General features: G+C 42.9%; 1 protein-coding gene across 1 annotated transcript in view; it reads right to left on the bottom strand.

Moving 5' to 3' along the window:
- Positions 1-25916, bottom strand: part of ARFGEF3 (ARFGEF family member 3) — a 181449-nt gene that overhangs the window by 19106 nt on the left and 136427 nt on the right. Inside the window, exons 14-25 of the mRNA XM_004368882.2 lie at positions 24413-24578; positions 20102-20209; positions 19538-19753; positions 19073-19183; positions 18442-18592; positions 16327-16647; positions 14289-14422; positions 12431-12576; positions 10661-10840; positions 8239-8383; positions 6835-6957; positions 1776-1879 (exon numbers count right to left, since the gene is read on the bottom strand). Coding sequence (XP_004368939.1) covers positions 1776-1879; positions 6835-6957; positions 8239-8383; positions 10661-10840; positions 12431-12576; positions 14289-14422; positions 16327-16647; positions 18442-18592; positions 19073-19183; positions 19538-19753; positions 20102-20209; positions 24413-24578 — 1905 coding nt within the window. The remainder of the gene's footprint in view (positions 1-1775; positions 1880-6834; positions 6958-8238; positions 8384-10660; positions 10841-12430; positions 12577-14288; positions 14423-16326; positions 16648-18441; positions 18593-19072; positions 19184-19537; positions 19754-20101; positions 20210-24412; positions 24579-25916) is intronic.

The following is a 25916-nucleotide window of genomic DNA, read 5'->3' on the forward strand; positions in this document are numbered from 1 at the left end:
GACCCTTTAGCTCTGGCTTCTCTGAGGTGACCTTTCAGATGATAATAAGTGCCATACCGAGATCTGGGGAAAGAGCATTGCAGAGGGACCAGCAAAGGCCCTGAGTGGTAATGAGCTTGGTGTATCTGAGGGATAAAAAGTGAGCTGGTTGGAGCACCGTGAGTGAGAGGGAAGGATCTGAGGGCAGAGAGGAAGCAGGGGGCTATGTCATATGAGGCCTTGTGGAGGCAGCTGGAGGAAGAAGTCAGGGCCATGTATCCTTTTAAAGCCACAGGAGCAATGGTATCACCGAGGGAGAGGCTGAAGTAGATAAATACAAGAAGAGGCACAACCTCTTCAGAGAGACAGCCTGAGAAGATGGGAGAAAAACTATGAGAAAGGGATGTCACTGAAGCCTAGAGGAGAAGGGCTTCAAGAAGGGAGTATCTTGCTTGACTAGCATTTGATACAGTGTTGTTGTTTGTTGTTAGGCACCATCTAGCTGTTTGACTCATAGCGACCTTATGTAGAACAGAATGAAACACTGCCCAGTCCTGCGCCACCCTCACAATCATTGTTACGCTTGAGCCCACTGTTGCAGCCACTGTGTCAATCCATCGTATTGAGGGTCTTCCTCTTTTTCGCTGATCCTCTATTTTACCAAGCATGATGTCCTTCTCCAAGGGACTGGTCCCTCCTGATAACATGTCCAAAGTACGTAAGATGAAGTCTCGCCATCCTTGCTTTTAAAGAGCATTCTGGCTGTTACTTCTTCCAAGACAGATTTGCTCGTTCTGGCAGTCCATGGTATATTCAATACTCTTTGCCAATACCATAATTCAAAGGCATCAATTCTTCCGTCTTCCTTATTCGTTGTTCATATTTGATACAATATGAACAGAGAATTAACTAGATTTAGCATAATGAAGGACATTGTTCACTTTGATGATGATGTTTTTAGCTACTGTTGAGTCAGCCTCTGACCCATGGTGACCCCAGGTACAACTGGATCGGACTGTTGTGATCTGATCCATAGGGTTTTCATTGGCTGATTTTTGGCAGTAGATCACCAGGCCTTACTTCCTAGTCTTAGTCTGGAAGCTCTGCTGAAACCTGTTCGCATCACAGCAACATGGAAGCCTCCATTGGTGGCTGTCTTGAGGTGCACTGGCCCGGAATTGAACCTGCCTGCGTGGAAGGTGAGAATTCTACCACTGAACCACCACTGCTCTTCATGCACTTTAATAAGCACTGTTTTATTGTATTTTTTTTTACTACATCTTGATTGAACACACAGCCGCTTGCCTTTTAGGTCCCTCGTCAGTGTCTGCATCCTCACCTTCCACTTTTTGGTACCATCTGAGTATAAGTAAGAAGTTTCAGAGAGCTCAGGATCAAATTGTGCATTCTTGTATATTTTGATTACTCTTCCTCTCCTTTGTGGAAAGGGTTAAAAACAAACAAACAAACAAACAAACCCTGTTGCTATCGAATCAATTCCAACTGAAAGCAACCCTATAGGACAGAGTAGAACTACCCCATAGGGTTTCCAAGGAGTAGCTGGTAGATTCGAACTGCCAAACTTTTGGTTAGCAGCCTAAGCTCTTAACCACTGAGCCACCAGGGCGCCGTGGAAAGGGTGGGGATACAAATTTACACCCCACACCCAAGCCCCAATCACCTCAGAGACAGCAGAAAGTGTTTCTCTTGGGCTTTAGCAAAAGAAGTGCAATATGTTTTGCAAACATCTGAGATGTGTTTCAGGGCGTAGAGCTCAACAGGGGCATCTCCCCTACCTGAGAACAGCGCCTGAGGTAATCCAGGGCAGGGAGGCACAGGTCAGTGGAGGTAGCTCCTGGTCCCGGGACACAGTCTCCAATCTCCTTACAGTCCACCTCACCTAGGGGCAGTAGGGGAGATACAGAAAAACAAAATTATCCTTATCTAACCCCTTGCCACAGAATACTTAATTTACTCACTCAGTATTCACTCACCAAGCATTTACCAAAACAGAGGGGAAAAATAAAGAGAACAAAAATTATCCCAAATTCCCCAACCCCAAGAAAAATCACTTTTGTGTGTATCTTTTTAGTTGTGTTTTTCCCCTACAAGTATATATGTTAAATACTGTTGGGATCATACTGTGCATCTTATTTTGTTGAGATTAAACTGTGCATACTTGTAATGATATTAGCCAGCCTCCATCTTAGATGATGCCTCAGCATCCAGGTTGGCCCCTTCCTCACCCTGTTGGCTGGTACACCACACCCCGCTGCAGCTAGGTATCCCAGATAACCATGCTACCAAAGACCCCCAAGTTCCCCACTCCTCAGCTCCCCACAGCTGCCGCTATTAGATAGTTTCCCTAAAGCCACTCCTCCATTTCCTGCTCCTCAGTTTCAAAAGGACCAATGGTCATGTACCCCATGAAAATCCCCTCACACCCCACCCATGACCTCACACATGTGCTGTGGCCTATGGGCATGCAGTGTACCCCCAAGACTTGTAATAAAGTTCTTTATTTCCATTTTTGTGTTTTGTAGGTGAAGCATGACTTTCCATCTGGGACAATATACATAACCTGGGTTGTGGTAGATTACTCCCCGTCCCCCTGTCTGTGACAACCGGGCTAAAATCAAACACTCTCTGGACAGTACTTTTGCAACTCCCCTTTTCACTAAAGAATGTATCATGAACATTTTTTCCATATTCTATCACTATGCTTCGAGTTGCTGGATGGGGTTCTTTGTGTGCGGGCACACTGCAATGATCTGGGCCACTGCTGTTGAGCAGACTTATGAAGCTCTGACGGCACAGGCGGATCCCAGCCCCCAGGGCTGCACTGGATGGAAGTACTAGGCCTCTATTTGGAAAAGGGCTTGGTTAGCTGCCAGTGCTCAGTACTAAATGGGGATGATAAATGAGGGCTGTGGGAAGATTCCAACATTTGGGGTTTGGGGACGGAGGCTGCTTAATGGAATTTAAATGACTTCTGTTTTGTGCACATTTCTAGATATTAACATGTCGGTAGAGGGGCATCCAGGTTTTCTATAGGTAAACAGTAGTGGAGAATCAGAATTTCTCTTCTCATGTAATGAATCTGTTTCTTTACTTTTCATAAAATCCTCCCACAGTACTGTAATTATTTCTAACTGTCCTCAATTATAGCAACTAGCACCCTCCCCTGTGGGTAAACAGACATAATTACTAGGTATTAGTTAAAATTTAAAAGCAGACCAAGAGGCATATTTCTTCTTAAAAAAAAAATAAAAAGACATTTCTTATGATTTAGACTATAGGTTGGCAAACTTTTTTTAAGCTCGAGACAGTAAATACTTTAGGCTTTGTGGGTCATACAGTCTTTGTTGCCATTACTCAACTCTGCTGTTGTAACACCAAAGCAGCTATAGACAAATGAACGTGGCTGTGTTGCAATAAAACTTTATTTATAAAAATAGTGAGTTGGATTTGGCCTGTGGGCCATAGTTTGCCAGCCCTTGGTTTAGATCAACACACCTTACAATATAAAAACACAGAACAGGTCAAATTCGTGTTGAAATAACCAGATAAGAATTAAAAATAAATTCTTTCCCCACCCCGTTTATTGCAGCAGGTGTTCCAAATTTTTTTTTACTGAAGCTGCTATGTTACACATCAAAGTCTGTGAATGGCGGCCCATAGGGTTGGGCAGTACAAAGCCAGCATGGCTATACTGGGAGCTCCCAATGATGCCAAGCCCCACACAAATAATTGCATTTTATAATTCATACAAAATAATAGAACCCATCTGCTTTAAGGAGTCCCTCAGTGGTGCAAATGGTTAACCAAAAGATTGGAGGTTTGACTCTGCCCAGAGGCACCTCAGAAGAAAGGCTTGGCAATCTACTTCAGAAAAATCAGTCATTGAAAACCCTATGGAGCACAATTCTACTCTGACACACATAGGGTCACCATGAGTTGGAGCTGATTTGTGGCAATTGGTTTTATCTGCTTTAAATAGCCTCTGTAGGGTTGCTATGAGTCAGAATCGACTTGACAGCAATGGGTTTGGGTATGTGCACACCAATAATTTTGAATCTTTCTTTTCAGGGCCCAATTCCTTCCCTAAGATAAAAATCTCCAATTTCTAACACATCACCACACATCTCCACTTGAATGTTTCACAGAAACTCAACGTGTCCAAAGGAGAACTCATTACTTTGTCCTCTCCTCCACATCTAAACCTGCTTTCCTTTCTCATCTCCTAACTGTGAGTGATATCTGTCCTTGCAAGAAACATGAGGGATGCGAAGTCATCCTCACTTCCTTCTCTCAGGCCCATATCTGAGTAGTGCCAGGCCCTATAGGTGCTACCTCTACAATATTGCTGGAGCCAATTCCTTCCTCCTGACTCTCCCAAATCACTGCAGTACTGTTCTGTCTGCCTGCAGCCTCTCATACCTCCTACAGGGGCACGTGCCTGCCCAAGTTTAGTTTCTAATATCACATGTGATCACCCACCGCCCCGCCAAAAAAAAGAAAAAAAAAACAAACCCATTGCCATCCAGTCAATTCTGACTCATAGTGACTGTATAGGCAGAGTAGAACTGCCCCACAGGGTTGAAAAGGCTGTAATTCTTTACAGAAGCAGACTCCTCCATCTTTCTCCCACAGAGCAGCTGGTGGGTTTGAACTGCTAACACTTCAGTTAGCAGCCGAGTGTTTTAAACACTGTGCCACCAGGGCTTCCACACATTCTTCAATTTAAAAACCTTCCCTTGCATTCTAGATTCCCTGATGTGGCATCCTGAGCTCTTCACAGCCTGGCCCCTTACTTTCTTTCAATGTATCACCCACTCTCTCTCCTATGAGGGTATCCTCCAGTGGACCCTATTTGTAGAAAAGGAAACTGCTCACTCCACAAAATTCAAGTGTCACTTCTTTTCTGAGGACTCTGTGGTCCCTACCCCTTCAGCTGCTTGTTCATTTCTGCTTAAATGGTCTTTTTTTCACTAAGCTCTATTAAAGTACACATCTTACGGAGCTGTAATTAATTGATTGATGTGTCTGTTTCCCAGAAGTGGCTCTGAGCCTCTCACAGACAGAAAGCATATTTTATTCATCCTTCCATCCCCACAGTATATACAGGCCAATGCCCTCTCATAGCAGACACTCAGTAACTATTCCTGAACAATAAAATAGAAATAACAATGGTTCTTAGGTAAAATGCAGGGCTGAATTTTCTACCGAATACATTCATAGTCTTTAAGGTCCTCTTCTGATTAAGTAAATTATTTGGCTTTTACTTAATGTAGAACACAGTGTTTAAAAGGGAGTCCTGGTGGCACAATGGTTAAGTGCTTGGCTACTAACAGAAAGGCTGGCCATTCAAACCCACTCACTGGTCCTGTGGTAGAAAGATCTGGTGATCTGCTCCCATAAAGATTACAGCCAAGAAAACCGTATGGGGCAATTCTCCTTTGTCACACTGGGTTACTCTGAGTTGAAATCAACTTGATGGCACCTAACAACAACGCTCAAATCTTACTCTGTTCAAAGGAAACCTTCCTGTGGAGCCCCATACGTAAAATAGATAAGCATGGGACTCCTACGGCTGAGGGAGGGTCGGGTCTCAGGGCTCCTCAGCTCAGCCTCTACTTCCCAGGGCATAGATCATAACAGAATGAGGGTGCTGTACTCAACACAAGGAACGTTTACAGCCTCCAGGCTCCATCCTGGAACTTGCATTTCGAGATCTGAGTTTTCAGCTCTGAAAATAAGTGGGACAAGAGTCAAGTCATCCAACTTCCTTGTGTCCAGTTTTCTTTTTGCAAAGGAATTGCCAGTTATTTAGCATGAATATAAAATAATATGATTCACCTTCATTTTTAGCATGGCTTTCACATGCTTTAAATAAATTTTATTTCATTTATAAAAAGTATTATTAACCTTACGTTTTCCTTATTTAAAAGGTTCTCAAGCTCCAGGTCTAAGAGCACTCCATGGTGAAACTCAAAACTGTAAGGTAATTTCCTTGTAAACCTCTGGTTTAACTGCCTCTCCCTTCTGCTATAAGAGGCCATGTTTATAGCAACACTTTACTTTGTTAAAGTGTTCCTAAATTAAGCAAAAAAATTAGGTAGGTAGTCTCTAAACTATATACGGTCTCAAAGAAGAAGGTGTTGTGTTGTCGCTAGCTGCTGTCGAGTCGATTCCGACTCACGGCGACCCCATGTGTGCAGAGTAGAACTGCTCCCTAGGATTTTCAAGGCTGTGACCTTCTGGAAGCAGATCACCAGGCCTGTCTTCTTAGGCACCTCTGGGTGGGTTCGAACTGCCAACCTTTTGGTTAGTAGTTGAGTGCTTAACCATTTGTGCCACCCAGGGACTCATATTTTACAATCAAGGCCTGAGAGAAGGCACTCAGTTTTTTTGCTTGGGAGCTGGGAAATTAAACTCAGGCTGCTAATTATGTGGCAGAGAGGACTGTGATACCTGAACTACAATTCCAAATACAATTTTTAAAAATTAACTACTAAAGGCAATTTTTGAATATGATAATATTGAATATTGAACATGCTAGGATTTAAAAAGAAGTTAGAATAAAATAGCATACAGACTTGAAAACATGCTACACTACCAGGTTATTCCACGAACACAATAAAAAATATCAACCCTGGACAAAGTCCAAGCCACTTGCACAGTAAGCTTCCTGCTTCTGAGTATACACCACAAGCCGTTCGCACCATCTGCTCATATCCTAGGATGCTTGCTCGCTCCAGGCAGCCAGTGTGCCTGTCATCAGGGCATTCCACACAAAGCCATCCTAGAAAGAGTTCCCAGCTGTTACAAGGTGTGAAAGGAAACTCTATTTACCTAGTCCTTTGACAAACTTCATAAGGCACATGATGTAACTTGTGGCTGCATTAGCAAAGACCTGGATGTTGTCGGTGTTGAGAAAAGCTTCAAACACATCAAAAACTGGAGCTTGGCCTTTTCCTGAGGAAAAAGGAGTGTAGGATTTTTAGAAAAGTTAAGTAAGTTTTACCCTTTGGGTATCTTCCACGGGGGCTTGGAAAGGATCTGCTATAAAAATGTCCAGGCCTTTTGACTGGACAGCTGGCTTGGCTCCAATGCTGTACTTCTCGGTTTAGCCTGCAGGGGAGCTGTGGGAAGGTGACCAAGACAGCTCAGTTGAGAGAGGCAGGCAAAGCTGGCCGAGTGCAGGGCTGAGGCAGTGTGTACATCTAGTCAGATATAAGAAAGCTCTGAAGGGCAGTTAAACATGTAGGCCTCTGGAATGTTCCTGCACAGAAAATCATAGAATACCTACAGGGAAGGGAAGGTTTCGATAAATCTCTGATGGCATATTCTAACTTATTCACATCTGTGCGGGCCTGAGACTACTATCCTTAAAAAGGCCTGCTTGCAAGGTTGCCCTTGGCTGGTGTCTGGGGACTCGGGTGCACCCAGCCAACAGCTAACTGATAAGGGGGGGTTCACTGCACCTAGACTCTTTGTATAAACAATGTGGTGTATGCTGAACACGTGCTTTCCTCCTGGGAGTATGGAATTATTGCCTACAATAAAAACCCTGAGCCTGAGACTCTAATGGACTTCCTTGGGCAGGAACATGTTATTGCATTGTCGTTGCTGGGGGAAGAGCATATTCTGTGTGACCCCTCATGGGAGGGTGAAAGCATAAGGAAGCTAGTACATGGATTTCTCTGGACTCTGCCTGTGTCTTTTCCCCTTATGATCCAGCTGTGTCCTTACTATATCACTGTAATAAATCTTATCTGTCAGTACAACTATATGCTGAGTCTCATGCGTTCTGGAAAATCTCTGAACCTAGAGACGGTACTGGGGACCCCCACATGAATCCCTGCTTCCAGGCATGCCTTATGGATGCACATTCATTTCCAGCCAGACCCAACCCCCCTAATTCTGATTCCCCTTTGTTACGATAATCTTCTGGGTCTTACTAGCACAAGGATAACATTTTTCTTTTTGGCATTAGCGATGAACTTAACACCAGTGTCTCTCAGCCTTTTGTCCAAACTCTCAGGAAGAGCAGGACCTGACAATGCTCTGGGTTCTCAGCCCCCTGGCAGAACTGAGAACTCATGTCCTTGCTATACAAGATTATTTCCTGCTGACAAAACATGGCTCAATGTCAGTCTTCCCTATCATTCAATTTCCTTTTACTTTCTTTTGATAGCATGACACTTGGCATAAAGAACTAATTCTCTGCAGCAAGAATCATCCAAACCTTCTTACCCATGGAGTAGTCACCAACCAGGTACTCTTTCAGCTCCGACTTGTTCCCGCTGTGCACCGTTTCCAGGGCACTGAACAAGGGCCTCCATCCTGACTGGATCTGGGTGGAACACACTTCAACCAGCTCACCAATGGATGTGACCACCTGGAAAGGCAAAGATGGTGGCACTTAAAATCCTTTCCTTAAGAGCAGCAGGACAGTGGGGTCTTAAAAGCTAGTGAGTGGCCATCTAAGATGCATCAACTGGTCCCAACCCACCTGGAGTAAAGGACAATGAAGAACACCATAGACACAAGGGAAGTATTAGCCCAAGAGACAGAAAGGGCCACATAAACCAGAGACTTCATCAGCCTGAGACTAGAAGAACTAGATGGTGCCCCACTACCACCAATGACCACCCTGACAGGGAACACAACAGAAGAGTCCCTGACGGAGCAGGAGAAAACTGGGGTACAGAACTCAAATTCCAGTAAAAAGACCAGACTTAATGGTTTGATTGAGACTGGAGGGACCCCGGAAGACATGGCCCCTGGACTCTCTGTTAGCCCAAAACTAAAGCCATTCCCGAGGCCAACTCTTCAGACAAAGATTAGACTGGACTATGGGACATAAAATGATACTTGTGAAGAGTGGGCTTCTTAGCTCAAGTAGATACATGAGACTAAATGGGCAGCTCCTGTCATGAGGTGAGATGAGAAGGCAGAGAGGGTCGGGAGCTGGTTGAATGGACACAGGAAATCCAGGGTGGAAAGGAAGAGTGTGCTGTCACAGTATAAGAAGAGCAACTAGGATCACGTAACAATGTATGCATAAATTTTTATATGAGAGACTAACTTGAATTGTAAACTTTCACTTAAAGCACAACGATTAAAAATAAAGGTGGGGGGGAATTTTTGGAAAGGATGATGGACTTCTCCCTCCCCTATTTCTGGGTTAGTTTTAGAAAAGAGAATAACCAGAACCCAGAAAATCTCACTAACAGCAGTTATACTGCATTTTTCTAACAACTAATGTTGCTGAACAACTTTTCACATGCTTATAAGCCATTCATAAAGCTTTTGTCTGTTTTTTAAATTCAATTTTTTCTTCTCAGTACTGAGTTTCTAGAGTTATGTATTCTAGATTCAAGTCCTTCATGAGATATATGATTTGCAAATAATTTTTTCCCAGCTTTGGACTTTTTATTTTTATAATGGTGTCTTTTGAAGAGCAAAAGTTTTTAATTTTGATGAAGTCTAATTCATCAATTTTTCTTTTTATGGATTATTTCTAAGAAATCTTTGCCTAACCCACAGTCTCAAAGATTCTCTTATGCATTCTTCCAGAAAATTTATAATTTAAATTTATAAAATAAAAATTTATAGTTTTAGCTCTTATATTTACATCTGTGACCAATTTGGGCTTATTTTTTGTGCATGGTGTGAGTTAAGTTCATTTTTATTCCATATGGATATTCAATTGTTTAAGCACCGTTTGCTGAAAACACTACCTATTCCCATAGAATTGTAACGGAGTCCTAGTAAAAACTTGATTACCGTATTTTTTGCAAATAATGCGCGCACACATATAGTATGCATAGCATGCCTAGGAAAATAATGCACAAGGGGGTTACCCAGTTGGTAAAGGAAAAAAAAATGTATAATGCACGTTACGCTCTATTCAGTTCCACTGATCTATATGTCCAGGCTTACGCCAATACCACACTGTCTTGTTTACTGTACTTTTAAGGTAAGTTTTGAAAATAGGTGGTGTCAGTTCTCCAAATTTGTTCTCTTTCAAATTTGTTTTTGTTTTTCTAGATCCTTTGCAGTTTCATATAAATTTGAGAACTGCCTTGTCAATTTCTTTAAAAAAGCTTGCTGAGATTTTGATAGGGGTTGCACTGAGTCTATACATCAATTTGGGGGAAACTATCATTTGAAAAATATTAAGTCTTACAATCCATGAACATGGTATATTTCCTAATATATCTGGATCTTCTCTAATTTCTCTCAGCAATGTTTTGTAGTTTTCAGTGTACAGATTTTGAACTTCTTTTGTTAAATTTTTCTTAACTATTTGATTATTTTTGATGCTCTTGTGAATGGAATTTTTCTTTTAATTTCATTTTTGGATAATTTCTCTCTAGTGTATGGAATTTAATTGATCTTAGTATGTTGATCCTGTATCCAGTGACCTAGCTAAACTCACTTATTAATTCTAGCAATTTTTTTTTTTTTTGGTAAATTCCTTAGGATTTTCTACATACAAGATAACGTGGTCTGTGAATTAAGGAAGTTTTATATAACCTCTCTTTGTCACAGATTCCATACAGAATTATTGCAAGGAGTAAGCATGCAAAGCTTGTAACAGTGCCTGCCACTGCACTCAAAATAAGCTTGCTATTGATGATGATGACACCGATTACTGTGACACACTCACCTGGTCTTGGACATCCTCATCGCACAACTCTAGCTGCATAATACGCTCAAAAGGTCGGAAGAGTGCTTCATTAAAGTGAAAATGAGGCGGCTCATTCCAGTCAGTGAGAACCTCTGTCAGTATATCATGGATGAAGGAAACAGCCTTCTGAGAAACATGTCTTTCCTTGTGGCAAGCAGCCTGCAAAATTCACAGAAGAGGGGAAAATCATCAGGACTTGGGCCAAGTAAGATTTTGGTTTCTGAAGGATTTCCTAACCCACCTGAGGATCATTATAGGGAGGCAGAAGCAGCAATTGTGTTAAAGTAGAAATATTCCAATGGATAAGTATAGAGGAGCTGCATACTAAATTGCATTTTTAAAAATTTAACCAACTGATCAGATACAACTCCAATTTCACTTTAATGATTCTGGAAAAATAAGAGTTCCTAGTAATTTCATTCCCCTGCTGCACACACCCCCGCCCCGCCCCAGTAATATGACGGTTTTCTTGGATGGGATAGAACATGCTTACTATAGAGACATCTGAACCTAGTCTGAGAACTGCTCATGGTCTTATTTCTTAGTCTTGCCCTCAAACAAATGAAGACCAGATGAGTCATTTGTCCCTCAGTGAAGTGGGTCAATTGCAACAATAGTTCCAGTTGGCTCACACCTCCTTGTATCCATGCCCTTTAGCAGTCCTCTACCATACAGACCCTGGGCTTGGATGTGTAACTTCCTTTGGGCAATGGAACAATGCAAATATTACATAAGCAGAGTCTAGAAAAGTACTTGTGATTTGGGATTTGCCCTATTGCAATTCTTTGGAAGCCTAAGACTGCCATGTGAACAAGCCTGGGCTAGCCTGCTGGAGGATGGGAGGCCATGTAGAGAGAGGTCCACTTGCCCAGCCATCCCAGTCAAGGCCATTATGAATCAGCCAGCCTCAGTCTTTACAACTAGTAAGGCCAACTGAGATTAGCCAAGCCTAGCCCAGACCAGAAGAACTGCCTGCTGAGCCGGGCTAAAATTTCTGACCCACAGAATTACAGCTAAATAAATGGCTGCTGTTTTAAGGCATTAAGTTTTTGGGGTGGTTTGTCTTATCTCTACCAGATAAGTGCTAAGGCTGTGTGAGAATAGTTATTACTGAATAGTTATTACTGTAAAACAATTTGATGACTGGCTTCGTCTAAATTGATGAGGTAATATTTTTTCCTCATCAACTTAGAAGTAGCCAGTCATCATTGATTGAGATGCTTAGATATAGAGTTATGGTAGAACGAATCATACAAATGAATTTCCTTTAGAGAGTGAAAGGATGCAAGTGTTTTAATTTTGTTGGGAAAACCAGGATGTATGGTTTCCCTACTGAGAGGACACTGCCTTCAGTATAGTTAGTTTTTAGAAATGAGAGACTAGCAGGACAAAAGGCATTGCCATATTCATGTATGAAAATGAAGATGTCAGGAATCATCTGTTTGTCTTTCAGCTCCAGACTCAGGTAGATACCAGATCAAAAAGAATGAAAAACTGGCTGTGTAAGGAACCTGAGTTGTGTAATTGTAAAGAATAGGGTTAGATTAAAACCCTGTCCTTCCATGTGATTCTTTAGATGCTATGAGGGATGACCAGAGAATTTTGGGACCAGATGATGAGAAAATTGCCCTTGCTTTATGGCCACAGTGCTCTTCGCCTACACAATGACTGGAAGCATCTGCTGGGGGAGTTCCCTGAGCCAGTTAGTTGGTCTTTCCAGTGGTTCCGGCAGCTCTGGCCACTGCTCACCTCCACCAGGTGTGGGGCCACAAGGCTCCAGCAGCGCATCACGTGGAGCAGGGGCCGAGATTTGCTCCGCACTATCCTCAGCATGGCATCCCCCAGGCGGAACAGGTGGAGGGCACTTTTTCGGTCCTGAGTAGATTTGACTTCTCCTGCAGGAAGGCAAGACCATATATGCCACAAAACCCAAACTCAGACCTATTCAAGCACAGAGAGGATGAAGATCTAGGGGAATGAGTCCCCTCCCACCTGTCAGAACTGAACTGGGCTGGTGAGCATGTTAGTGTTATGTAGAAGCCCACTGAGCTGCAGAGGGTAGTTTACTATACACACACAGACACACATGAGCCTCTATGCTCAAGTCTAACAGCTACAACAGTGATATGGTGATGACTGGGTTTCCCTCAGAGTACAGAGCTACTTTAACTTGACATCTACTCATGCATTTGATCTCTTGCTACTGCTTTGCCATGGTCACTTTGGTCCTCCCCACTTCCTTCTTGCTCATCATGTCCTATTGCTTCTCCACACTTCCTACAAAATGCTGACCTTTGCTGGACTCTTCCAACCAGAACATTCCTTTTTAGTCTTGCCATGCCAAGTAAACTCTGAAATAACAAAATCACTGGCATGTATTGAGTACATACAGTGTGTCAGATATTGTGTGGTACCTTACCTCTTTAGTCACTTAAATGTTAAAGCATCCTTAAGAAGTAAATATAATTATTGCCATTTTACAGATCAGAAAATTGAACGTCAGAAAGGCAGAATGACTTGCCCAAGATGACGCAGCTGGTTCGTGGTGAAGCCAGCATTGTAACTCAGATCTGACTGATTCCAAAGCCAATGCTTCCTCCTCCTGACCCTGTTCATTGTCTTCTGGAAGCTCAGAACCTGCTGTTTTTTCCAATGTAAAAAACTTTAGGGCTTGCTCTGGGCTCAGAGATACTCTGGAAGTCTGATGGGTCTGGGAGGTTGGCTTGCTATAGCTAAGGTTTCATAACCTATTAAAAACTAGTGGGGAAAGGACTGTGGTTCTTAGGTTAGAATCTGCAATGAGGACCAAAAGGGTAAATAAATTGTACTTAGAACTTCTGATTCCTAAAATGGAAGGGATCCAAGAGGTGGTGAGGTCCAATCTGCCACCAGGCTATTTCCCCAGCATGTGGCCTGGGGCTTCTGTCTACACTTATCTAGGACAAGATGCTCACTGTTTCAGGGAGGGCCTGTGCTGTTGTTCCATGTGTGAACAACGTGCCATTCATTTGGGACCCTGAGGCAATTTAGTTCAACTCTACTCCCTCTTCCATAAGGTTGCCCTTTGAGACAGCCTTCCTCTCTGCCTAGCCTGATCCATGAAAACAGTAATACTGACCCATCATTACTGGGATACACCCTGAAAGCAGTTTTTCTAAGAGAAGGATCAGGTCTCTGTTGCTCTATCCTTCCATTTCCTCTCTCACCAATCCCTTTTAGAATCAGTAGCTGCTCTGCAAGTTAGCTGGACTAAAGTGAGTGGGATGGTTTGTGATATGAAGAAAGGTTCCAACCCTCATGTGAAGCACCCTAAGTAGCAGCCATATAATTTCTACATCACAAGCACAAAACTTAACAGAACCAGCTAGCCCAGCTCCAGCGGCAATACCTGCAGCAGTGGTAGCAGCAATATTTCCATTCACAAAAAATAATACCACCCACAGAACACATGGTGCCTCAAAATCAGATGACGCATCTGCACTGGAGCTTAGCTAGGGTGACTGTGTGCAAAGGGATGTGGACTCCATTCTTCAGGATGCTGTTGGTACCCCAGACCTAGGCTGTCTCCTGCTTCCTTCATGCACAGTTTCTCTAGGGAAAGAATTACCTGGCATTGCCAGAGAGTAATCAACTGTATCCGTCACGGAATGGAAAAGCTGAGACTGTGAAGCTTTCTTCAGCTGGTAAAGAAAACCTCCTAGAGCCACTAGGTTCAACTTATCTGTAGCCTCTTCAAAGAGTCTGATTGCAAACAAACACATAAACAAAGAAGATCTGTTACTTGGAAAGAATTCAGCAGAGTCTTTATGGCGGAATGATTATGGTAATTTTGTTAGATGTGATTAATGAAAATGCTGTGTAAACACTATAAACAAATGCATGGTGCTATTATATCTATTATTACTGTGTACAAGTGTGCTCTAACCAGTAGATTTTAATCCCAAGGGGACCAGCCATATTTTTAAAAAATCCCTTTACCACCATAGCCTAGCTCAGGTCATGGTATGCACTCATAAAACATTTGGCAAGAAGTTGAAATATGACACTGTATCCCTTCCAGAAAATGGAAGGAAACAGAATCCTCAGAATTAGCTTCAATTTCTAAACTATATATATTTTTTTAAAAAATCAGTCAGTTAATCAAGAGGCTTTTGTTTGGCTACAGTTGATTATAATGCTGAGCTTGGTTCTGCGAAGGATACAAAAGCAGATAAGATCTAGGACGCCCCCTGAAGATGGGGACTGGCCTACCACCCTCTAAGCCCTCATACACTCAGAACCCTGGACGTCATGGGAACTCAAATATCTACTGGATGAATGGGTATTCCATAATAAAATAGATCTTGAAGGTCCTTTTTGTTTCTCACTCGGCTGGCTGGACACAGACATTTCCAGCAGAAGGAACTGGGAAGGACGAGGGGAGCACCGGTAGCAGGACTTAGAGGACAATCTGAGGGTCACCAGAATTATGAACACAGAGATCAGATATCGGGTTTAGTGTGGTCACAATGGAGGAGGAGGTGAGCCAGCCTCCTGCTGCTCCTGGATCACCCTCTTCCTGTGCTCCAAAACTATGGTGATGCCAGAAGGGCCAGCAGACACGCTGGCTATGTGAGTATCTCTAATAGAAAGTGAACAGCAAGTCTTTTTTGAAGGGGTCATATGAAGTGCATACATTTTAAGATGGGAATTAGTAGATTAAACATTCACAGATTATTAAAACAAATACTTTTTTTCCTTGCTATTTTGTAATTCCAATTTCAATACCATTTGGTTTCTGGGTTCCATTAACCATTACTTCTTCCTCTCCCTAGTAAGAAAATAGTGGCGTATATTATACCCCATCTGTGTATCATTTTCCAGATTCCAAACACTTTCACAGCACTCTTATTAGATAAACAGAAAAAAGGGATTATTGTACTGAGCTAGCGGATGAAGAAGCTAGTCTCAGTGCATCTCTTACACATGACCTTGTAGTTGGTGAGGGTCAAGACCAGGACCAGAGCTCAGGACTGTAGGGCCCTAGCCCAATGAGTGCTCCTCCTGCTTCCCCCCGCCTGTCTTCCTTGTATAGACTCCACGTGTTGACTGGTGACCAAAAGCACTTTCAACATCAAAAAGTGTCACCAAACAGTTGGGGTTATTGCTGATTTCCCCTCTCAACCTAAATGTGATTGTTGGGCATCAATAAATAATGTATCACACTCCTGGGTATGGGGTTTTTAACTAATAATAATCACAGTGGAATTTTACTATCTGCCACACTCTAAGTGCCTTAAGTGTAATAATTAACTGAACCTCACAACTACCCTGTGAAAGAGTTACTTTTCCGATGCTATTTTCCCAATGAAGAAACCAAGGACCAGGAAGGTAACCTTGCCCAAGATCACAGAAGATGTGGCAGAGCTTTCACCAGGTGGTCTGGCTCCTGAGCCTATAGTCTTAGCCACTAGAAAACATTTCATTCTAAGTGTGGAGTATGGTGGTGGACAGAAATATGCTTGAAAAAGATCACAGTGGCCCCTGGAATGGTTTTGAGACCAGAAGAGATGGGAGCCCTGGATGTGGGTGTCGCTAACAGGTGATGGGTGCTCCTTGGTGAGCAGCCCATCTGGGGTATGTATAGTAGGGGGTGTCCCACGCACCTGTCAGCCTGAGTGGAGAGGGTGAGCACTGCCTTGGCGGCACTGTTCCCACTCATGAGGCTGCCGCCGCGGAAGTCAGAGGCCCGGCCTCGACTGCCTTCCCTGACAAGGTCTTGGATGGAGAGAGGCTGGATGACGGGAGTTGAGCTCAGGGAGTGCCCCTGTTCCAGGTTCTGCTCCTGGGGTGAGCCCTCACACTCAGGGTCCTCAAGGAGTCCAGAGCCTCCAGATGCCTTCTGGGGCTGACTGATGGTCAGAGGGGGCTGCGAGGTGCCATCGCTGAAGTGGTTGTGCTCCAATGTACCCACGTACTCACACACCCTAGAGAGATCACAAACAAGCAGCTGTTAAGTGTTGCCGCTCAGCCTGGCCAGCTCATAAACCCCACAGTCAGATTACAAAGGAAATTCAGCCAGCTACAATCCTCCCCAGTTCTTCTCGTATCCTCTTAACATAGCCACCATCTCTCTCTCTCATTCTATCACTGTCTCTTCCTTATTCAAGTTATTATTCTTTGAGCTGGACCAGATAGCCTGGAAACAGGGTAAGGATTCCATGGATTCTCTCACCCCATGCTGGGAGGAAGGCAGGCAATGAAGCCCTGTTCATCCTGCCTGGTCCTGTGCAGCTCACTGGCTTAGCTTGGCTTTGGCTATTTGAGCTAGTTTCCCAAGGGACCTCTTTCCCGCCCTGTAACTTTCCAGTTAGGACTTGGAAGCACTGCCTTACTTTGGATCCTAGAATGAATGTGTGTATGGCTGGCGGCCCTCTGGCCACAGTGGGCCTCTCAGGGGTCTGCCCAGCCACATCGAGCCTGGCCCTGGTAGCTCCATATGACTAAAGTTAGCCGGGGAGGGTGGCAGTAACTCAATCACGGCAAACACAGAGATGAGCCACACTCGTGGTACAACTGCCAACTCTCAAACTGTTCCCAATAGAACTTGGGACTAAAATGGTTCATAAGAGGCCGCTCATCCCAGAATTAGTCCTGTAAAGGTTTAAAAAAAAAAAAAAAAAAAAACCCGCTGCCTTCGAGTAGATTCTGACTCACAGCAACACTATAGGACAGAGTATAACTGCCCTGTAGGGTTTCCAGGGAGCAGCTGGTGAATTCAAACTGCCAACCTTTTGGTTAGCAGCCAAGCTCTTTAATCACTTTGCCATCAGGGCTATGGGGCAATTCTATCCTATTACACGGGGTTGCTATGAGTCACAATTGACTTGATGGCACCTAACAACAATAATAACATATTTACTTTGAGGACGTCCAACTGAACCTCAATACGGCCAGTGCCCTAGGTGAATTCTGGGCACCTGTGACTGCCCCACCACTGCCCCGACTGAACCGAGCGTGGTGTGAGGCATCTAGCTTGTGCCCCTGCCCCACGCCAATGTGCCTGCATATCAGTGGCATTGCTCCTCCCATCTTACTCTGTCCACCCTAGTGGCAGTGCTTGGGAAGACACAGTTTTTATCTTGGTTGTAGGAAGACTGGGGTTCTGGGGCTATTGCTTTGTTTTCACCTTATAGACAATGAACTATGTAACTGACTGGGGTTTCCTTTTGACTTTGGTTCTACAAAGCTTAGCCAAATCGTTGGCCTGTCTTTGGCATGAATGTACCATTTTATGTTTTTCCTTTGCCTAGCTAAATTAAAAATAGGCATCTTGTACTTTATGTACCCATGTTAGCTATCTAAAGGCCTCTGTTAAACAAAGAGGACATTAATAAATAATGTTATAGCATGGACACATGACTGGCTTTTAGATCCCACAGTATTCACTCGATTTATCCAGTCTTGTACTATCCACTCTTTCAGAAATTGGGTTTTCTTCCTTGGTATAAGACATCTGCCTCTCATAGAAAAGGTCAACAGATAAACCACAATTTCCCACATCCAGTTCTGTGACTCTGTTATCCAAAATATACTTTCATTTGAGCCCTTTTTTCCCCTCCTCCCATTTTAATCTCTCATCTGGAGTCTGGTCAGACTCTACGAATGATAATAATCAACTATTAAGTTGCTGGCTGACTCCTGAGACCACCCCCTCCTCCACCCCCAGGCTCCCCAAGCAGACTCGGTGCCATCTGGGGGTAGGGAATCCCACCATGCACCTGAACACGTGTGGCCAGCAGTCCGGGTTGTGGCTCCCCATCTCCAGGCCTACGCTGAGGATGGCATCCATGCACAAGACGTGGGCTGTGTGCAGCCACACCCCCTGCACCTTCCCCATCTGCTCCAGTTTCTGCTCCACTTTTAGTTTCACTGTGCCAGAAAGACATTTATTAAAATAACAGTCCCACTGAGGGAGACAGAAAGGGAGAGAGAAAGGATGAAAATCAAGGGATGTACTGTCGTGCAAGGGCAGAGGAGAAACAGTAACTGCACCGACAGCAAGCTCCCATATGGCAGATCCTGTGGCCCATGATGCGAACCACCAGCCCACAGGCCCCACAGGCACTGGGGACCCCCGCTCTGTGGCTTCAGAAGCTGGTGGATCCTGAGCTGGTGGGTGCTATTGCTCACAGGCTCATCCAGGGGTTCTGGGGCAGGCACAGCAGTGTGGATGGGCTTCATGGACCAATTCCAGCTAAAGCCAGCTGTGCCCTTTGTAATCAGAGGTATACATATACCACGTATCACACACAGAATGAGAACCAGTGTCCACTCGTGGGTGTGGGGAGGTACAGGTGTGTATACACCGCATACAAGGCACCAGGTGGACTCTGGCCCTTCAGCTGTTACCTTGTGTGATGGCATCACTGTGTTCTTGGACTTCCCTCTCCTCTTTCTCTTCCTGGACACAGGAGGCAGCTGCCATCTGAGCAAGGGCTGAGGCGCAGTTAGCGGCAACTCCTTTAGAGGAAACAGTTACTTCGTATCTGGGTTCATTCTCCAACCATTCGCTTAGCAGGACCCCTTCCAAAAGACTTATTTCCCATTAGGGCCATCTACATTGTGTTCAAGGAGCCCTGGTGGTGCAAACAGTTAAGTGCTTGGCTGCTAAGTAAAAGTTTAGGGGTTTGAACCTACACAGCCACTCTGCAGGAGAAAGACCTGGCTATCAGCTTCTGTACAGATCACAGCCAAGAAAATCCTATGGACAGTTCTACTCTGTCGTATGAGGTCACTATGAGTCGAACCGACTTGACAGCACCTAACAACAACAACGCTGTGTTCTGTGGGAACATCCCCTCATGCTACCTGTACCTAGAGCACAGCTTAGCCTCGCAGCTTTCCGCAGCCCATCGAGGCTCATGCAGATGGTGTCTCGTTCTTTTTGGTTCTGCTCTTTGACGCCTTCAGCTCCCAGAATGAAGGCCAGTCCTTTGGAGCTCCCCGCCATCCTACCAGTCAAAGGGGTTGACAAAGTATCGATCAAATTCTTCCAGCAGCCAATCAGAATATAGCGAGCAAATGCCACACCTAGGAGATGAAGGGCCGTGGATCACTTTCCGGAGACAAAAATAACCTGGCAATGAATGTCATGTGATTATTTGACCATCAAATTAGCAGTACTGAGCTGTAGTCATTTCTACTACAGGAAATAGCATTAAGTGGATTATATTGGATTGTGTTTCACTTTGTGCTTATAAATAATGAACGTCACATCATCAGCTGGATGATGCTAAGTAACTTCCATCAGTTACTTTTTCTACCAAGACAAAATCTTAATTCATTTATGTCACCACAGAAAGCTGCTACATAATAATTTAACTGCTGGTAGCACATACGATGTATGTATATTCATAAACCCAAGACCCAAGTCATTACCTGAGACTGTAGAGTCATCGATCCTCCTGCTCTGGGTGAAAGGAGACTCTGCAGAAGCCGAGGCCATCAACTGACCCCCGATTGCACTGCTCTCTAAGCCATCAATATCTGTCAAGGAAAAAGAACAAGGTCTTCCCTAAGTAAAACACTCCATTCAAAAACAAGCAAGCAAATGGCCACAATAGCCATGTTTATTGTACAAATATTTATTGTATCTGTTATGCACCAAATATGTAACAACCTTTTATCAGGATTTTATATATATTTTTTTATTCATTCAGTCCATTTTTCCTTCATAGTCAGGGCATTTTTTTGTTATGCTGTTGTATATTTATTTGAAAAAATAAAGATAAATTCATCTATCTCTGTCATTAGAAAATGTATTGACTTAGAATATTTTTATTTTTGAATACTCTTCTTATTCAAAAGCATAGCATTATTCCTAAGTTGTATACACTTCAAAACTTATTTCTTACAATTCTATACTTGACATATATGCATTTATAGACAAGACATTCATGAACAGGTTACCCTAACATGGATACTCATGCAGAGCTCCTTCATAAGAATTATTAAAACAACAAGCCTCTTTGGTGAGATAATCCTCTGATTCCAAAGTATAATAATACTTGATAATAATACCTGATGATTTTCAAAGTATTTTCACATACATTTTTTTCATGTGATTTTTCCAACAACTCAAAGTAGTTAGGCAGGGTAGGTATTATTTTTCCTATTTCACAGAGAAGGAAACAAACATTCAAACAAATTAGGTAAATGCTCAAGGCGATGAGGCTGGTAAAGGAAGGAATCAGGATTAGTACTCATGTCTTCTGACTCCTAGTCCAGGTCTCTCTCCACAATACTCATTTCCAGCTCCATACAGGATCCTAATTCATCTTGTTTGAAGTTGTGCTAAAACAAACTCTCCTATAAGGAATTAGTTCAAAGAACCACTCCTTAACATTCTGGCAAGAAGAGATTGGCTTGAGGTTGAGGAGACCGGGCTTTAGCCTTGGCTCTGAAAATAAAGTAACCATGTAAAGCTGGGTCAGGCATTCTATTTCCTGAGCCTCTAATTCCCTGGCATAAAGGAAGTAACCACTGGAGAAGTGACCACGGCACTGAAGCATATGTACAACTAATGCAACACATTTAAACATATTAGGGGAGGAGGGGAAGGGAAGGGAGCATAAATTTATGCCCTGACTTTAGAACTTCACCCTCACGCCAATATGATGACACATCTCTGCATAGTATTTGAAAATTATTTCACCATATATTTGATTCTTATAGAAATTCCAAGAAAAGAAGCTGGATGCCTCTGAGCAACCCATGAGAATCAAATGTGGGGAGAAATCTATATGGCTGCCAAAGTGGGAAAAGGCCAAATTCTCTGAATTTAATTTGAGTCAAGTGGTCTAATGACATTCATGAGAATTTATCAAGTTTTAACGTTTCCTGTGTGCTGGGTAAGCACTAAGACTACTCAATTCTATAGAACACTTTGACATTATACCAGAAATAGGCAGTTATTACAGTGCTGATTACCAGATTGCTGTTATGGCTTCTCATTATACGTAATGAAAAGATCAGATAAAAGTTTCCAAACTCCAGATTAATTACTTCTCAAATTCACTTGTCACTTCACACCTGGAATTTGCCACCAAAATAATAATAATAAAACCTTATTTTGCTAAATTCTAATATAAAGCCAATGCTTTTCTATCATTAATCCAAAATTAAATAACTTTTCTACAGACATAGCAATTGAGCTTACTATTCCATTAAAGGAGCCCTGGTGGTGCCATGGTTAAGAGCTTGGTTGCTAACCAGAAGGCTGGCAGTAAGAATCCATCAGCTATTCCTTGGAAACCCAATGGGGCAGTCCTACTCTGTCCTATAGCGTTGGAATTGACTCGATGGCAATTTTTTTTTTTTTTATTCCATTAAAAAAGAGACGACTGATTAACAGTAATCCTATGGGGCAATTCTACTCTGTTCTATAGGGTGGCAGTAGGTTTGTTTTCTTTGGGGGTGGGGATTAACAGTAATAACTGATGAATATGGCTACTGTGAACAGTCTGCGATTTGTTCATTTTTACATCTACTGAATGACTCCTTTTATTTAGGTTCAGGCAAGAGATTCATAGAGATTGTTTTTGGCAGAAACCATGATATTTGAAAATTAAAGCTGGCATGTTTAGGCTCATCCAAATTCCGAGGCACTTAAAGCTCTGGGCAGCACCTTCAATCCCTATTGAAGAGGGGTTTGTGAAGACAGAGGGACACGATGCATTGCTTATGATAGACCAAATAAATATCTCTCACCTATGAACCACTAGTTTTCAAATGGATGAAAATGCAATCATGATTAAGAAAACACAAATTCACTGAAAAAGCAGTGTTGAATTCACAACGGTCCCTTAACATTATCTGCTTTCCAATCAAAAGACACTAAAATTGTAATTATCGTTAAATGAGAGTCTGCATCCTTTTATCATGTTAAAAAGGTAATTGAAAAAAGAAAAGTAGTCATTCCTAAGATTGAGAATCACCAGCTGTGGGTTTGCATTTTGCTCGAGCTTCTTTGCTTCTCAGTGTTGGCATTTCTTTTGTCTCCAAGACTTTCCTAAATTTCTTATTTCAGGTCACAAATTAACTCCTTCCCCCACTCTTCTCAGTCTCTTTGCATTTGACACTGCTGATCTGACTCCATATTTCCAATCTTTGCCATTCTATTTCTATATTAATTGCTTTGTGTTTTTCATTGTTTCTTCCTTCCCCAAGGTTCTGTCCTAAGCCTCCCAAAGTGGCTAAGAACTTAAATTCTGAAATTAAACTGAGTTTAAATCCCCCACCTTTTTTTTGTTTGTTTGTTTTAATCACTTTCTAATGGTGTGACCTTGGGTATATTACTGAATGTCTCCAATTCTGTTTCTTCATTTCTACAAATCGGAAAAATAAAAATTAAAAGTACTGATTCTATTCCATTGTAGGAATTAAACACTATAAAGCGTGTAACATGCTAAGCACAGGACTGGGCATACGATAAGCACTTGGCAAGTGTCAGCTGTATTTGTTTAATCATTCTCTTTGTCTGGGTAATCGTGTCCCTTTCCATTGCATTAACTGCCACCTCTCTGTGGCCAATTCCCAAAGCCGTATTTCTAGACACAACTGTTCTCTTGTATGTCTAATGCCTCTTGAACATCTTTCATTCAGAGTTAAGGTGGCCCAAACTGCCCCAGAATCACAACTTCTATATTTTTTTAAGCATGACATCATTTTGCTCCTAGTTTCTGATCAGAAACCTCAGAAATCACCCTTGCTCTTCCAATAGTTGCCAAGTCTTGCCAGAACTCAACTGCACCCTTTCTCTTTGGTTCTCACTGCCATGACCCTGGTCTCAGGTGCTTGTTTCTCTTAGTCCAGAGGGTCAGGTCTCTTTCGTTTCTCTCCTCAGTCAACTCAGTTCCCAATGTTTACCTGCAGACACAGTCTTCTTCTGGACATTTATCTCTAATTACATCATCTTGCAGCTCAAACACTTTTTGATTTTCATTGCCCAAAAATGAAATCCAAAAACTCTAATATTTGATCAAGGAATTCCTCCAGGCTACCAACAACCAGTCCAAACTTGTGAGCACTCCCAGATATTTACCTGACATTGTGTCTAAGCCATGAAAAGCCATGAATAGCTATGTTTGAAAAAAAAATTGCTTAATGCCAACACTGCACACTGCTTTCTACACTCTCATGTGAAATTTCTAATCGTTAAATAGGATTTAAAAAAACTCTGGACCCTGAAAACCAAGATGCTGGGTTACTATTGGACATTCTTTTTAATTCTGGTACAACTGGGAAGGCAACAGAGAACCGCTGATATATTGACAGGAAATGGGAACAAAGCTAAGTTTAAAACCAATCATTTTACATTACTGGTAAAATCTCAGGAGTATGGAATGATATAGGGCATCTATCAGCACACAGAGCTTCCAGGAATAATTCTGGGCTTTGTGCCCAGAAAGTTACTACATATCCCCAGAAGAGGCTATAGTTGTGCACCAACAGACAAAGGTGCTAAGTAAGTCCTTATCTAACGGAGCACAGTGAGCCTTGCAAATTCCCACAGAAAAAAGGACAGAAAGCTCCTGTGAGGTGATTTGCGACACCTTCTGGAACTGCCAAGGCAAGCTCTGTGGGAGCTGTTTCAAAATCTGCTTGAAATATTGTTGCTTCTCTGAAAGGGCCTTTGAAGTGTGAGCCTTCACACCCAAGTGCTGCAAAGCCCTGTAACAAGCCACTGACCGGTCAGCATCGTGATGAGGGGCAGGCTGTTATCTTCCGGACTGCCCCAGTAGCCAGCTTCTCCGAGCATGTTCCGCTCAAGCACCTGATGGTAAAGTTCCTCGATCCAGGCCTGGGAGAAAACCATCAGCACCCCGCTGGTCTGCACTTGCTTCATGAACTCCTTCTGTGGAGACAGATCACACTACATGTGACCAAGCACAAACTCCTGCAAACAAACAGGCTCCTAAGCTCTTCTGCCACCTTGTCACTTCACACATCCCCTAAATGAATCAAGCTTCTACAAAACAGTGCATTGTTTACAGATGGTGGAGGGTGACAAAGAAGGGGGAAGCAGAGATGGAGATGACCCAAACTTCACGTAGTTCCTTTCACTTATGACATCTGTTTTAAATACCCTGTAGAAAGATTGGAGCCCTGGTGGTACAGTGGTTAAAAGCTTGGCTGCTAACTAAAAGGTTAGCAGTTCAAATCCACCAGCCGCTGCTTGGACACCCTATGGGGCAGCTCTACTCTGTCCTATAGGGTCACTGTAAGTCAGAATTGACTCAACAGCAGTTTTTTTTTTAAGTGGGTAGAAAGGATTAGGGAGATTGCATTCTATATTTTTACTATTTGGTGTGTGGGAGGGTTATAAACTACACATGTATCTTTAACAGAGCTTCCTCTTCCCACTGCCCCAACAGCAACAGAGGTGGAATGTGTTCCCCATAAGAACAAGGGATGATACACTTCAAGGGACACTTAACTTACACTCACGAAGCAATCACTCCCCCTTGGGAATTTACAATTTATATTAATCAAGCAAATGATTGTTGATTCTCTTCAGGCAAGGCCTTGGACGTAGGCTCAGGAACTGATGTTAGGGCACACCATGAGGTAGCTTGCTCTGCCAAGGGGGCCAACCACAGTATAACTGACATCCTCCTCCTTATTCCACACCTTATAGAAGGTGCTTTATTATTGACAATCGGGAAGCTTAGGTCTGGGCACATTTTACAATATAATGAGTTTTTGCAACAGCTTGCCTTCAACTTCAGCAAAGGGGATCATTCCCTGCATATCTGTTGATGTCAGTTAACACTGATCATGTGTTTTCTCATTGTTTTTGAAAATTTACACAGCAAAACATACACCAACAATGTCTACATGTACAATTAAGTGACACTGATTACACACTTCAATTTGTGCAACCATTCTCATCTCCTTTTCTGAACTGTTCCTCCTTCATTAACATAAACTTACTGCCCCCCGCCCCTGCAAGCTTCCTCTCTAACCTTGTGAGTTACTATTGTCAATTTGATTCCAAATAGATAGTTCTTTAAAAGAGCCCAATGCTCTCTGGGGACCATGGTCTCAGGGAACATCTAGCTCAACTGGCATGACATAGCTTATAAAGACAATGCTCTACATTCTACCTTGGTGAGTAATGTCTGGGGTCTTAAAAGCCTGTGAGCGGCCATCTAAGATACTCCACTGGTCTCATCCCTTCAGGAGCAAGGGA

Source organism: Trichechus manatus, unplaced genomic scaffold, assembly GCF_000243295.1.
Source record: "Trichechus manatus latirostris isolate Lorelei unplaced genomic scaffold, TriManLat1.0 scaffold00002, whole genome shotgun sequence".
Taxonomy (NCBI): Eukaryota; Metazoa; Chordata; class Mammalia; order Sirenia; family Trichechidae; genus Trichechus; species Trichechus manatus.